General features: G+C 34.6%; 2 protein-coding genes and 1 pseudogene across 2 annotated transcripts; 2 read left to right on the forward strand and 1 right to left on the reverse strand.

Moving 5' to 3' along the window:
• The first annotated feature begins 1,399 nt into the window (after positions 1–1,399).
• On the forward strand, positions 1,400–5,249 carry LOC120119895 (annotated as a pseudogene).
• A 1,288-nt stretch (positions 5,250–6,537) lies between these two features.
• Positions 6,538–7,378, forward strand: LOC120119900 (major allergen Pru ar 1-like). Its single transcript, XM_039139693.1, has 2 exons — positions 6,538–6,802; positions 6,901–7,378. The coding sequence occupies exons 1-2, from the start codon at positions 6,622–6,624 to the stop codon at positions 7,197–7,199; spliced, it is 480 nt and encodes a 159-aa protein (XP_038995624.1). The 5' UTR covers positions 6,538–6,621; the 3' UTR covers positions 7,200–7,378.
• Positions 7,379–9,296: 1,918 nt separating this feature from the next.
• On the reverse strand, positions 9,297–11,800 carry LOC120119890 (probable polygalacturonase). Its single transcript, XM_039139686.1, has 6 exons — positions 11,555–11,800; positions 10,982–11,299; positions 10,785–10,905; positions 10,534–10,708; positions 10,367–10,437; positions 9,297–10,282 (listed from the first exon to the last, which is right to left on the reverse strand). The coding sequence occupies exons 1-6, from the start codon at positions 11,558–11,560 to the stop codon at positions 9,615–9,617; spliced, it is 1,359 nt and encodes a 452-aa protein (XP_038995617.1). The 5' UTR covers positions 11,561–11,800; the 3' UTR covers positions 9,297–9,614.
• Positions 11,801–12,108: the final 308 nt, after the last annotated feature.

Here is a 12,108-nt window from a genome sequence, read left to right on the forward strand (position 1 = left end):
TCACATGTTGGGCCAAACCAAGCCCAATCCTAAGCTAACTTGGTCAAAGCTTCTCTATAAGGCTAATGGATCTATTTAAATCCACTCGGGTTAACTCGAAACTACTAACCCAGGATTCGGGGCATTATAACTCTCCCATACTAATTAAAATTTTGTCCTCGAAATTTACCTGGATAGAAGAGGTGAGGATACTAAAGTTGCATGTCCTCATCAGTTTCTCAAGTCACTTCTTTAAAGCCATGGTTCTTTCAAAGCACCTTCACCAAAAGAATCATCTTTTTCCTTAGCTCCTTAACATCTCTGGTTAAGATTTATATAGGTTCCTCTTCATAGGTCATGTCTCGACTCACTTCGATTTGTTCTAGGGGTATGACATAAAAAGAATCTGAACCGTATCTTTTGCGTATGGATACGTGGAACACATTATGGATGCGCTCCAACTCTGGTGGCAAGGCTAACCAGTACGCCACTGGTCTAATCTTTTCTAATACCTCGTAAGGTCCTATGAAGCACGGGGTCAACTTTCTCTTGCGACCAAAATAAAGCACTTTCTTCAAAGGGGAAACTTTCAAGAACACCTTGTCCCCCACTACGAACTCTATATCCTTACGCTTCATATATATGTAGGATTACTGTCTATCTGAGGCTTCTCTAAACTGACCCTAGATTAACTGAACTTTCTCTTCGATTTCCCTAATCGAGTCTAGACCCATGATTTTACTCTCATTGAGTTATGTTCAACAAAGTGGAGTCCTACACTTGCGCCAATACAGGGCCTCATACGGAGCCATTTGAATGCTCAATTGAAAACTATTGTTGTACGCAAACTCCACTAAAGGCAAGTGGTCTTCACAATTACCCTCTAGACCTATAATAGTGCGACTGAGCATATCCTCTAAGATTTGAATAATTATTAACTAGATTACATATGTACAAACTTTTTACGCAGAAATATAATATTTAGTTAAAATTAATAAATGTATATGTAACGTGTATTATTTTAACTAAAATAAAATTATTATAATTATAAATTATTGTTTACGTATATTTTAAAATTTAAAAAGAGATAGGTCTTGTAATTATAAATTTCTTAATATATATAATAGAACCTAATAATTGAAATATTTTTTTTATATTTAAAAGAAAGATAATTATTATTATTATCAAATTCTTTTTAAATATATATTATATATGATAAAGTCTAATTTAAGTTGAATTAAATTTTTTAAAGTTATATAAGATTTAGTAATTGAACAATGAATTGTACCTTCAGTTCTTTAACGGTTAAAGAAATAAAATATTTGTTTTAATTAGGTAGATTGCGTAGAAGTTGAGAGGTAATCAGGTCAATTAACATTGTGTGAAAGAAATTGGTTTAAAGTATAATTATATAAAGGCAAGTAATATCTTCATGTGATTTTTTTTTAATTTCTTGTTCTTGAACTTTTATTGTTATTTAAAGTATATATTTTTGGTTTAGTTTCCTGGTATTGAGGATTGTTCTTGGATTCGTGGAGAATCGATAAGTTAAGACTAGATGGAGGACTGGGGTAATTTTTTCTCTCTCAATTTTGGTTACTTATTTATTTTTCTGGAGGGGCTTTGACTGATAACTCGTTCAATTTTCTTTTTGCGTTTTTCATTATGTAGAACTTACATGTGGAATCTTTAATTTGACTAGAGTTCAAATTAATTGGGTTTTTATTTATTTTTCTTTTGTTTTTGATGGGTTGAGGTTTGTCAAAGGTGACTTCTTTGAGTAAGGGTTTATTGGGCAATCGATTAGATTACAGAGAAATCTGAGTGGGTTTTCTTTATTCGACTAGACAGGGCTTCAATTTTAGGGATTCACAAGTGCTGGTGCTCAAATTGAGCTCGAGCTATTGGCTGACAGTTTCCCCATAGCAGGTTTAAGGCGGAAAGCGTTCCGCATTACCTTTAAACTGCTTCAGTTCAATATGCTTTTCATCTGCCAGTTGTTAATTAGTAATAAAACTATGATATATTTTAGTAATTTCAGATCGCCATTGAAGAGCCTATCATACCATATCCCTTTTTTATCTGCTGATTGGCCTCTTTTAAAATTATCCCTGCTCGTGAATGCCATTGTTGCAGAGGATGAGATTTCACCTATCCCTGTAAAGGCGCTGCCTAAAAGCAAATGGGATGATGAAGATGTTGACGATACTGATATCAAGGATTCATGGGAGGATGAAGATGAACCTCCTCAGCCTCAGGTATGATGACTTACTTATTACTGGGTATTAGTTCATTGTATACTGTATAGTATTTTACTGTTAGGGCTCTTTTCTTGATATCATTAGTTATGTTTTCTTAAAATCTGTGCAATAAAATTTGTTCAAAATGATAATATCTGTAAGAAGTTTCTACCCTAAACATAAGTTTGAAGATATAGTTACAAGTGTCAACTGGTGTATTGGTCTGCTAGTGTAACTTTGGAAGTTATAAGCTCTTTCTGATTACAAGTTATATTCTAAATTTAGTTTTCATGAATGTATCCCAGGGGATTGTTGGATGGATAAATATTAAGATAATTTCTATAGTAGTATCAGGCCTTGAATTACCAACCAAATTTGAATATCGGATTTTGTGCAAATTTTATTAAGATGAATGCCTTTTCATGATCTCGTAAGAATTTCTTCTCGTGACTCATTATTGTCTTGCCTGCATCAGTTAAGTAATCCGATTGATGGAACTCGTCACATCATGCGGTTGGATTCCTGAATTGCTTGATTATGTTTATCTTCCAGTCTGTCGGCGATCCCGCTTATCATGTCAGCTTGTGTTTATGCTCTTCTAGCTAGCCTATCTAGAGGCATATATAGATTGAAAGAATTACATAAATAAAGTTTTAATCCTTCACATATAAGTGTATAAGATTTTTCCTATGATGACCGAGGGAGTTGTGGACTTAGAACTCTTAGCAGAAAACTATCAAGCGAAGCGAGAATGTGTTCAACTGAGCCATCAAATTATTCAATTTTATTTCTTGCCAATTTCACTGTGTGATGAAAAATATCTTTTATTGTTTGGATTCAGATAGAAATAAAGTATTTTCTTGATCACCTGGGAGCATTAAAACAAAAGGGAAAAACTGATACTGCCCACGATGCTTACCACATGGAGCTAGAATAAAGTAGATAAGAGTGTTTCCTTGAGTTGTTAGTATGCTGAACATCTATGCTTTTGAACAATTGCATATAAAATTCTGGGAGACTAATTTGAATGTTACCTTCAGCATGGTTAGTTACCTTTCCCACTGAATAAACTAACAGAGAAAAAGTACGAACTGCATTATGGACATAAACAGTACGGTAGCATTCTGTCAGACTTTTGTTTTGTTTTCGGTAACAAAATTTCTTGTTAATACCTAAGTTATTACATAGGTCTTTTCTATTGGCATTCCATGCAAAGAATGTTATTGCAGACAAGTTATCTGTGTTATATATATGATAATAGAGAAACTATTTGCTTGTGACATTGTGTTGACGTGTTGTTTCCTTGATTGTTCTCAGCAACCTGTAGCAAAAGCTCCTGAAGAGATGGCTCCCAAGAAACCTGTCGCAAAAGCTAATGAAAAGAAAGGGAAAGCTGTTGAAATCGCTAAACAATAACTCCTTGATCCTGTTGCCGAGAAACTTAGCCAACAAAGGTAGAGCTTAATATATTTAGCTTCTAGTGGTGATGACACTAAGAAACTTCCTTAGTTATTTAAAGTGGATGTTACTGCATTTATACTTGCTAGAACCTAGAGCTAATCTAAGTTGAGAACTAATAGCCTAATACTTTTTAGGTCCTCTAAGTAACATTTTCTTCTCTTGCCCATCTGCATACTTGGATCTCAGGATTTTTAGGTTTTCTTTGCTTTTATACTCTTCAAAATTGACATGTTCCTAATATTTGATGAGTTATTCTGGCATTTGCACTATCACAGGCTTGTGGAAGAAGCTGATTACAAGTCCACTGCTGAACTTTTTGCCAAGAAAGGTGATGACAAGACCCTTGATAATTTTATTCCCAAATCTGAAAATGACTTTTTGGAATACGCCGAGCTTGTTTCTCATAAGCTTCACCCATATGAGGTGAGTTTAATCATCTTTCTTTTCAAGTCTTGGTTTCTACATTGAGAAAGTTCTTTAAGTTGCCCAAATACATACTTCGATGCAGAAAAGTTACCATTACATTGCACTACTCAAGGCATTGATTAGAATCTGTGACTTCCTTGAAAACTGCTGATACTAAAGATATAGCGTCTTCAATCACAGCAATTGCAAATGAAAAGTTAAAAGCAGAGAAAGAAGCCACAAGTAAAAAGAAAACAGGTAAAACACATGCAGTCAGTTCATTTTCTCATTCTTCTGCACCATAGTATATACCAGAAAGGAAAACATGAAATATCTGCCGGCTTGTTATTCTCTTTATTGACAATTTTAAATCAAGTGAGGGAAGAAAGTAACTTTTTATACAACTTATTATATTGTTAAAGTCCCTATGAATGATGCCAGCGACCCCCTCCAGCAGGCATAGATCTTTTAGGAATTTATAGGGGTAAAGTCCTTAAATCTTGTATTCATTTGGTTTGACATATCATGGTTCCTCATATTAACCTTGTTTTACAGTCGATTTTGTATCTGCTACAGTTACGGACTTTAAATAAGAGGAAGAATTAGATCTCATCTTTAGTTTTCACTGCTGTTTCAGCATTTGACTTGCCAGTCATACTCTTAGCCGCGATTCTCTAACTGCCTTTTGGACATTTTTTAGGTGGCAAGAAAAAGCAGCTCCATGTTGATAAACCAGATGATGATTTGGTTGTTAATGCTTATGATGATATAGACGAGTATGATTTCATGTGATCCATTTGGGGGCGTATATCCCCCTTGATCTAGTGTTTGCATAGGAATCTTGTGTTCATTGCAGCATCATGTAGAGGCTGAACCGACGGCTCTGTTTTTTCGGGTTTTCGATTCTTGGAGAAATATACTTGTCCTATGAACACATCCATAATGTGAAGATATCGGAACCATTAGATAAAAAAACTTAAGAAGGGAAGTATTGTCTATGGTTTTGGGCAGTTTTGGTGATCTATTGCCTTAAAATTCATATGATGTTTTTTGCGGGAGGCTATTGTAAAAATATACAATAATACTATTTGTCTGTGCATTATGAGAACCAGTTGATTCACATGATTTGAATAAGATTGAATAATCATTATTATTGAGGGGCAACTCTTGAGTTTACAACCTTGAAAGAACCTTGTAATACTGGGGTTTAAATTAACTGAACATTCAATGAATTGTTGTGAACTGATTTCTATTTGTTTAATTAAATGAGTGGACGATCAAGGGGTCTGTTTGTTAATTTATGTTCGTAAATGTTTAGTAATCTATTTGTTTATGTTCATTTAAATTAATTCACATATGTATTTCCTGTTTAGCAACTCACCGTCTCATTTCATGATAGATTGAAAAAAATCATAAATGTTTAAATTTATATTTGTTTTTATTTGTTTGCTTATTATTTTAATGAATGAACATAAACAAAAAATTATGTTTACAACCTTGAAAGAACCTTGTATACTAAATTATAAACGAATTGAACGTTTTGCAAAATGTTTGTGAAGCGTTTGACGAAAAATTAGTTTACGTTCATTTATTTAATTAAGGAATAACATGAACAATATTTTTTATTCGTTTAGTTAAATGAATGAACACTAAAAGGGTTTATTCGTTTATCTGTGTTCATGAATGTTTGTTAATGTTCGTTTAAATTTATTCACATATGTAATTTCTACCTAGCAGCTCACTTTCCCTTTCATTTCCAATAGATTGAAAAAAAAAACCATAAATCGGTTAAATATATTTTGTTTATGTTTGTTTGCATTCGTTTATCATTTTAATGAACGAACACAAGAAGTTACATTCTTTAACAAACGAACAAGAACATTATGTTTGTTTAGTTGTTCTTGTTTGTTTATTTGTACGGTTAAACTTAAACGAATATGAATATTTCCTCATTTATGTTTGTTTAGTTTGTTTAGTTTGTTTAGTTTGTTTAGACTTGTACTACTGAAATCAATGGAGAAAAAGACTTGTTTCTTTGGCTGCCAAATGACAAAGGACTTGGGAAGGCAGATTATTGCCGTCTATTATGATATTTAACAAGGCAATGGCTTGAAAAGTACACAAATCCGTACGAAAAATGTTGAAACCAATAAGCTGAATACAGATGCCATTGAATGACCAAGTTGTTGAAAAGATGAGGGAATTTTGAGATCCTTAAATGTGCTTGAAAGAAGCAGACAGGATAGTATGTTTGTTTTGGATCATTTATTCTGCATTTCAGCAATTGAATGTATAATTTAAACAGATATCCACAATTTTGTTCTTTGCATTTGTAAGAACATAATTCCTAGATGCCTTGGTTCATTCATTATCTCAAGTCCTTGGAAACTCCACCTTAAAAATGACAAACATAGAAAACAATTTGAAGGCCAAGGCATCATTGAACTTCAACCTATATAAACAACCCCTTCACCTCTACAAATTTCACAAAAGTGAGCCTTAACCATCTCCATTTTTTCTGATACATATACATACAATGGGTGTCACCAGTTACAGTGATGAGCACACTTCCACAATCCCTCCAGCCAGGCTATTCAAAGCCTTGATTATCGACTCACACAATCTCGTCCCAAAACTCATGCCATTGGATATTAACAGCATCGAAATTACAGGTGACGGAGGAGCTGGCAGCATCAGGCAGATCAACTTTGCTGAAGGTGAAATAAACTACTAAACTTGCTACCCCATATTCATCCGACACGCTCGGGTTTGATTAACCAAAGTCTATATACACTGATCAAATATAATTATGCAGGTAGCAAAGTGAAGTACATCAAGAACCGTGTCGATGAGCTCGACGAGAAGAACTTCTCATTCAAGTATAGCTTGATTGAAGGTGATGGACTAATGGAGAAGCTTGAGAAAATCACATATGAGGTTAAATTTGAGAGCACTGCAGATGGCGGGAGCAAAAACAAGATGACAAGCACTTACTACACCAAGGGTGAGTTTGAGCTAAGTGAAGAGGAAGTTAAGGCTGGCAAAGAAAAGGCTTTGGCTATGCATAAAGTTGTGGAAGCCTATCTTCTTCAGAATCCGGATGCTTATGCTTAGTTAAACATCTCTGTCTTGGAGATGAGAGTTTGTTATCAAGAATTTATCTGTGTTTCGGTGTGTTAAAAAGACTCTAGCTTTTAGCATGTGTTTTGGTATTATTGTGTTAATAAGGATTGGAATCCATTCTTTGTAACGTATTTTCTTCCTTGAATGTATCTGTAGAACAGGCAAAAGTAATTGATGAAAATGATTTGGTTGACACAAAGCAGTGTTGTGTTTCATTCCAAGCTTCTTTTTTCACATAACTTGATGCATTCAAATCCTAGGTGTCATCGTGGATGGACCGAGGGGACGGATAGACAATCGTCTTTTCTAAAAATTTAAAATTATAATGTATTTTAAATTCTTTTACGTATTTTTAATTAAAACTATGTTTCTGCTTCTTGAAATTTTATAAATCGACCACCTCTTAAAATTTTAGATGTTCGTCCTCCTAACATAGAACCTTATGTCCGTTCCTATGTGTCATCAATTAGCCCTGCAGTACGGGCGAACATTCGATCGAATCAAGTCGGGTCAAATACTTTCGAGTTAGTTGAGTTGACGAGTTCTATTTTATAACTCAAACTTTATTTGAATTTTTTTCCAAGTTGAGTCGAGTTTATAAAATACGAGTTGAGTTATTTAAGTTTTTGTTTAAATTTAATTATAAATATTTATAATATTATGATACTATTTGATTTTAATTTAAACGATTTTCTATACTATACATATATATTCCATCATATTTTTTTATGTGATATATACATATATCATATATAATTGAGTGACTCGACCCAAACTTATAAATTAATCTATTACTAAAATTTTTGAGTTATTCAAGTTTTATGTTATAACTAGACCTGAATTTAAATTTTTTTTGAGTTGAGTTGAGTTTTAAATTTACGAATCGACTCAATTCAAGTTGAGTTTTACTCGGGAATGGACTGACCCCCTAGAAATTTTAAATTCCCTTTTAAGTTTTTTTATATTTTCTATTGATTATCTAATTTTGTACCCCTAAAATTTTATAACTTCGCACCCCTATAAATTTTAATATAACTTCTTAAGTTTGTACCCCTAATATAAATGCATACGTCCGTCCCTAGTTTTACTCACTTAGGGATGGCAACTGTTGGGTTAGGGTCGGATTTTTTGACAACCTGGCCCGACCCGATTCAAAAATATGTATCTTCCATCCGAATCCGACCCAGCCCAAAAATTATATATCCTCCATCCGATCCGACCCGACCTGGAAAATATATATCCTACACCTTACTTCCAAACCAAATTTTTAGAGTTTAAATCCGTCCCGACCCTACTCAATCCGGTATAAAACAATGACTTAATTAAAAATAAAAATATTTTTTGAAAAAAATGACATTATTATCTTCGGATCAGGTCAGAGCTTTTTATCCTTTACCTAAACCCAACCTCACATTCTTAAAAAATCTGTCTCGACCTGAATAATCCTTTTGAAAGATTTTATCCCTATCAAATCAGCAAATCAAAAACCTATCGATTTCGGATTAAATTGTGATTCGTGTTCTCACTCTTACCTGCCTATAAGAAACATAAAAACTATGCACCCCTACTCAAGTCTTGGACCATTTACCCAATCCCATCCAATTAATAGTAAAGTATTTCATTTTATTTTAAGCTATCTTCAAATATATACTAACATAAAAAAAAATAACCATTTCTACTCTTAAATTACCAAATTTCACTTGAAATTCGAACCTATAAGATATAACCTTCAGGCCAACAACTCTCTCACTATTAGGATTTAGAATTTTTTTCATTTGTCCGTGTCTGTTGCTCTAAGTAAAGGAATCCAAGGCCGAAGCAATTGAAAATTTAAATACTTTATTTAATAAATAAATTAAAAGTAAAAATGAAAATGAAAATTTTCAATGAATCCAGATACTTTAAGAACCATACATTACAGTTTGATTAAACTAGATTCCTTGTACGATCCTTCAAATATATTAAAAATGCAAGAAAATATAAAATACGTATTCGTATACATCAAAGCTGTCTCCAATGGAATGAGTAAAAACAATTTATTCAAACAAAATGACCCTTTTTAGTATCTACCATTTCACTCAGCAATTCAAACCAAATGATTTTACAGTGAGACTCTTACCTGGAACAATACTATAAACATAAGAGAAGAAAAGAATTCAATGAACTTGGATACTAAAGTACCCCCCTGTAACCTTTTTGCTTTTGAACCAGCCAGCGCTACCAAAAATTTGTTTACACAAGAATGAAGAAATGGAGCTGTACAAACAATTTGCAGCCTTTGCAACATGCCCAAAATGACATCACGAATCGGCGAATAAACAGGTGTATTCTAGGCATGTGTTTTATTCGAAAGAATCTGATCTATTCTTGAGATGGTAAGGCGTAGAAATCTCCCAAAAGATGGCATCATAATATTGCAGCTCTACCATTCGGCTTCATGAGGGAAAAGCATGATGAAGATGTGTTGAAATTCTCTAGTTCGGGACATGGTTTGGGTGAGACGGACTCCGAAAAGCCCGAGACGTATGAACATTGCCAAGAGTCGGACGAGGTAGAATCGATTGATAAGGAGATATTGGACAGACATATAGAAGTGAAGGGAGATTCTTGGATTCCAATAAAATTTCCAGCCATATTGATGTTTGTGCCAACGATATTCTGCAAGGTGATTTTCTCCAATACTGGAAGAGCATCAGGATCGAACTTGTCATCCGGATGGGATCCGCAATTACCAACGGCACTAAAAGCTGTTTCAACAGTTTGCATGTTGACGTCTGATATGATAATCTCTTTAATATGACCACCCCTACCTTTTGTTGTTCTAAACTCGATACCCGTTAACGAGTCATGGAGGTGGAGCTCCTGCACTTGGATGCCCGAAATGCCACCGGACATTTCGCTACCAAAGGCAAGGGAAGAGCCTGAGGATGATTGAAGTTGGACCCTTCTGATATGGACATTTGTTGTAGGTCTGCCATAAGCAATGTCATACTCATCCCAGCCACTCTTGAGAGTAATCGCATCGTGTCCCATACTAATGCTGCAGTCCTCAATGCAAATGTTATCCGAAGAATCTGAAAACGGAAAGTTAAGAACAATTCTGAAAAGAGATAGTGTAATTAAGCATATGAAGAAAATAGATTTTAGTTGTCACGAACCCAGGACTATGCCAACAGTATATGATGATCCTGGTGGTGCATAAACTGATATGTCATGAATGTGCACATTGCTGCATACCATCCAAGTAGATATAATTTAACTTTCGGGAACGGTCGACGGATCGCGTAAAAGTTTGATAGCAATCAAAAAAGGTATTCAAACAAACCTGCAATAGACTGGATGAATGTTGTATGCAGGGGCATTAAGAAAAGTAATGTTTGAAACAAGTACACATTCAGAAGACACGAATTCCACGAGGTGAGGGCGGGTATAGTTTAAAGAATGAGATATGAACCAGTCCCACCAAATCGAGCCCTGTCCATCTATGGTTCCGTTGTCGCCTAACGCAACAAGAAAGTGTCGGTTCATTATAGATTCAATCAAGATTTTCAATGAGTAGAGTAGAGAGAACCTTACCGGTTATTACGACATCACGCAACATGTATCCATTTATCAAACTTCGATATATTTTTCCAGGAAGTTCGATTCCTCGACCATAGGAGGGTAAAGGTTCAACAATGTCCCAGTGAGATGGATCCTTAACAAAGCATGAAAGGTCAAAAATGGTTCCTAGTAATAAGTTTGATTGTAATGGAAACACAGAAAACAAATACCTGAGATCCAAGAATGACTGCACCCTTTTCCAAGAAAAGAGTGAGGTGGCTCGTAAGATCGAAACTTCCGGTAAGCCATCTTCCGGGCGGCACATACAATTGAGCGCCACCTTTGTCGGCAAATGACTTGAGATAGAAAATGGCATTCTGAAAGGCAATGGTATTCAACGTTTTACCGTCGCCGACAGCGCCGAATTCCAAGATGGATACACTATGTGGTCTCGAGTCCAACGTCGGCATAAGATCACATCGTCCATTGCTCTCTTCTCCATTAACTCTGATTGCATTGCACAAAGCCAGCAGAAACAGCAATGCCACCTGAGTTGGACACTTGATATTCAGACACTAATGGAAAAAAAGATCAAGAGTTTCACATCAAAGAAACAAGACAAGAACAAAAAGAATCAAATCCTTAGTAACTTAAAAAATGCTTGACAACATATCAAACTGATAAGTGGTAGACAGTATCAAAAGTACATAGTTTTAAGTAAAAATCAAAGCTTCAATACTCTTTGATTCGGTAAATCAAAGTAAAAGAGAGAGAACAAATCCAGTTAAAAGAAACGTACTTACTGACATCTTTCATATGTCAATGGCCTTAGCAAAAACTGAGCAGTGAGACAAAGAAGTGAAGAAGAAGAAAAGTTGATATGGTTCAAACACTTAACAAAGAAACAAACCGCAGAAATAAAACAAAAATAATGAAAGGGAAGGAAGAAGAAAAGAAGCACCGCAAAAAAAGGGTAGCTTTCTGTAAGCATGTGAATTATTATGAGCATTAACTATATATAAAAGACACAAAAATTCTTTTATTTGGACACTAAACAGTTTTAAGTAAAAAAAAACATGAAAGCTTTTACATTAATGCATGTGAGCAGTGTAACAAAGGGAATAATTGTAATAAATTAGGTATTAATCGGTACGATCAAATAAGGCATTTTTCTCGAAAAATCATCGGCGATTAGTATATTTATCGATCTAGTATCGGACAGATTATATTTTTTGATCTAACATCTTTAGCAGTAAATCGCGTTCCCTGAACCGCGTTATATGTTGATTTGGCGCCACGTGGGGTAAGGCGTGCCCCCTTACCTTTGTATCTACCTCGCGTCAGAAAGACGCGCCCC

Source organism: Hibiscus syriacus, unplaced genomic scaffold (assembly GCF_006381635.1).
Source record: "Hibiscus syriacus cultivar Baekdansim isolate YM2019G1 unplaced genomic scaffold, ASM638163v2 tig00110332_pilon, whole genome shotgun sequence".
Taxonomy (NCBI): domain Eukaryota; kingdom Viridiplantae; phylum Streptophyta; class Magnoliopsida; order Malvales; family Malvaceae; genus Hibiscus; species Hibiscus syriacus.

Bases quoted from the DNA above. Each gene is read 5' to 3' on its own strand.
- LOC120119890 (XM_039139686.1), bottom strand. The intron at 10,709-10,784 runs GTAAGGTTCTCT...TTGTTGCGTTAG, and splicing joins GCGTGATGTCGTAATAACCG to GCGACAACGGAACCATAGAT. The intron at 10,438-10,533 runs GTTTGTTTGAAT...GATGGTATGCAG, and splicing joins ATTCATCCAGTCTATTGCAG to CAATGTGCACATTCATGACA.
- LOC120119900 (XM_039139693.1), top strand. From the start codon at position 6,622: ATGGGTGTCACCAGTTACAGTGATGAGCACACTTCCACAATCCCTCCA. The intron at 6,803-6,900 runs GTGAAATAAACT...ATAATTATGCAG, and splicing joins GCAGATCAACTTTGCTGAAG to GTAGCAAAGTGAAGTACATC.